Source organism: Myotis brandtii, unplaced genomic scaffold, assembly GCF_000412655.1.
Source record: "Myotis brandtii unplaced genomic scaffold, ASM41265v1 scaffold687, whole genome shotgun sequence".
Classification (NCBI taxonomy): domain Eukaryota; kingdom Metazoa; phylum Chordata; class Mammalia; order Chiroptera; family Vespertilionidae; genus Myotis; species Myotis brandtii.
The window spans coordinates 1,573,788-1,575,867 of NW_005370687.1; the positions used below are offsets into that span (position 1 = coordinate 1,573,788).

General features: G+C 66.5%; 1 protein-coding gene across 3 annotated transcripts in view; it reads right to left on the bottom strand.

Moving 5' to 3' along the window:
* ANKS1A (ankyrin repeat and sterile alpha motif domain containing 1A) overlaps positions 1-2,080 on the bottom strand; it is a 102,887-nt gene that overhangs the window by 8,124 nt on the left and 92,683 nt on the right. For 2 of the 3 annotated variants that reach the window (XM_005881748.2, XM_014529605.1), the window contains 4 exons: positions 1,935-2,006; positions 1,698-1,784; positions 1,177-1,314; positions 59-229 (listed from right to left, as the gene is read on the bottom strand). In XM_005881748.2, coding sequence (XP_005881810.1) covers positions 59-229; positions 1,177-1,314; positions 1,698-1,784; positions 1,935-2,006 — 468 coding nt within the window. The remainder of the gene's footprint in view (positions 1-58; positions 230-1,176; positions 1,315-1,697; positions 1,785-1,934; positions 2,007-2,080) is intronic. The other variant, XM_014529604.1, reaches the window with a different exon arrangement.

Below are 2,080 nucleotides of genomic sequence, written 5' to 3' on the forward strand. Positions count from 1 at the left end.
CCTGAGGGGCCTGCCTGAGTGTGGGAGACCCCGCGAGCCGGGCAAGGGGGCCACGTACCGCTGACTTCCTCACGCCCACGCGAGGCTTCGGCACCGGCTTGGAAGATCTCGTCTCGACGGGCTCGGCGGCAGAGGCCCCCACAGGCCGGGCCCTCTGGGCCTGCAGGGCCAGCTGGTAGGCCACCTCGAACGCCTGCCCCAGCGTCAGGATGATCTCGTAGGTCAGGGTCTGGGAGGAAAGAGCACGCCCAGCTGACTGGGCTCCCTGGGCACCCCCTCCCCCAGCACAGGCTCGGGGCACCCACAGGGCACAGAGCAGTCCTTTCTGTCCCAGAGCAACTGACGTATCAGGGAGCAGCCTGAGCCCAGACACGTTTTGTTTCCTCGGAGAGACCAGGTGGACGTGACCCTGCACCCAGCTGACCAGGTCCCCGGGAGACACAGAAACTGCTCGGGGCGGCCATGCTCCACCTCTGACCCCTCACGGCCGCCGCACGCCCACAGGCGACCTCAGGCCCTGCGGGGAGAGCCCACGGGGACTGGTGTCGCGCACTTGTCAGCAGTTTAGTTAGAACAAAGGGGGGGCTGGGTTTCCGTTCAGCTCCTGTTCCTTTTGAACGTGTCACACGCTGATGAGTTTCTGCGTGTTGTGCCCTGGGTTTCACTGCGATTTCACAGGCCCGGGCCTTCAGGAGCACATGTCACAGAGCTGACTGACGTGAGAAAAGCGAGCGACAGGTGAGTGCCAAGGACACGAGGATGGGGCGGGCTCCTCGACCCCTCCAACCCCACGAGGCGGGCGCATCACACCCTCTCCAGACCAGGAGCCTGACGCCAGCCAGGAACCAGCTTCAGACTCCGGAACTGCCTCAGGGCACAGGGAGTCCTCCCGCTCTCCAGGCTGGGGCAGTGCCCTCAGCCCAGCCCCTGAGCCAGAATGGGCAGGAGGGCCCTGCCGCCCCCACGAGGGGCAGAGGGCACTTCAGGAGCCGCAGGGCTGGGGACTCCGAGCGGCAGCTAAGGCCGTGACTAACTCTCGCCGGAGCAGGACAGCCTGTCGCTGAGCCCCGGACAAGCCGCTGTCCTCGGAGCCGTCTCCCTGTGCACAGAGGGGGCGGCGACGGCTGCAGGGCTGAGCCACCGGGTGCCAGGGCAGCGTGCACCGAGACTACCCACCACGTCCACCGTGCTGAAGACGTGGCAGTAGTGGTGGCCCGTCTGCAGGTCCTTGGTGATGTAGGCGAAGGTGCAGAGGTCCTCGGGGTCCTGGGCCGCGCAGGAAATGTTCCGGATCTCGTGCTCCGCGATGACGTTCTGTTGAGGAGAGGGGCCTGGAATCCGGCCTCCCTGACATCGCCGCCTTCCTCTGCCCCCCATCCCCCGGGTGGGGACGGGGCGGGTGGCATCTAACCTCACCCGGTTTAGGTTTGGGGTCTCCCCCCTTGAGCACGGCAGCTGACGGGCTCTCCAGCCCTCCGCCCCCAGGTGGGGCGAGAGGGAAGGGCGTTGGCGGGTAGGCTGCCCGGCATGGGAGCCCTGTGCTCAGTACGGACCCCCACCACAAAGGCCCGTGAGCATGCAAGCGGGCGAGGGAGCCCAGGCTGGGAAGACACGCAGGGTGGTGACCAGTGTGCGGCCAGGATCGGGGTGTGGGTGGGGATGGAGAGGACTAGGGCTGGGGGGCAGGGGGAGCGCACCTTGTTGGAGGCGTCGATGAACTTGACGCCTTTGTAGGTGATGGACAGGGTGATGGTGGGGACCTTCCTCATGTGCTCGGTGGATTTCTGTAGGAAACAGGCCTGTGAACACCTGCTCAGGGCCGAGCCCCGGGGACCCACAGCCAACAGCCTCCCCCCACCCGCCCCTGACATGGGGCCCCAGTGGCTGCAGCTGGTACCTAGCCAGCCCCGCTTCACCCCACAAAGATCACCCACCCGCATCTTGGCACAGGCGTCCTGGGTGGATTCTGTCCCTCGAAGGTCTTTGATCAACATGGAGCCCAGGTACTGTGGAGGGAGCGTGCCGGGCTCAGGAGCGCCCACATCACCACCGGGGTGACCGCCCCTCCCAACGACTCCCT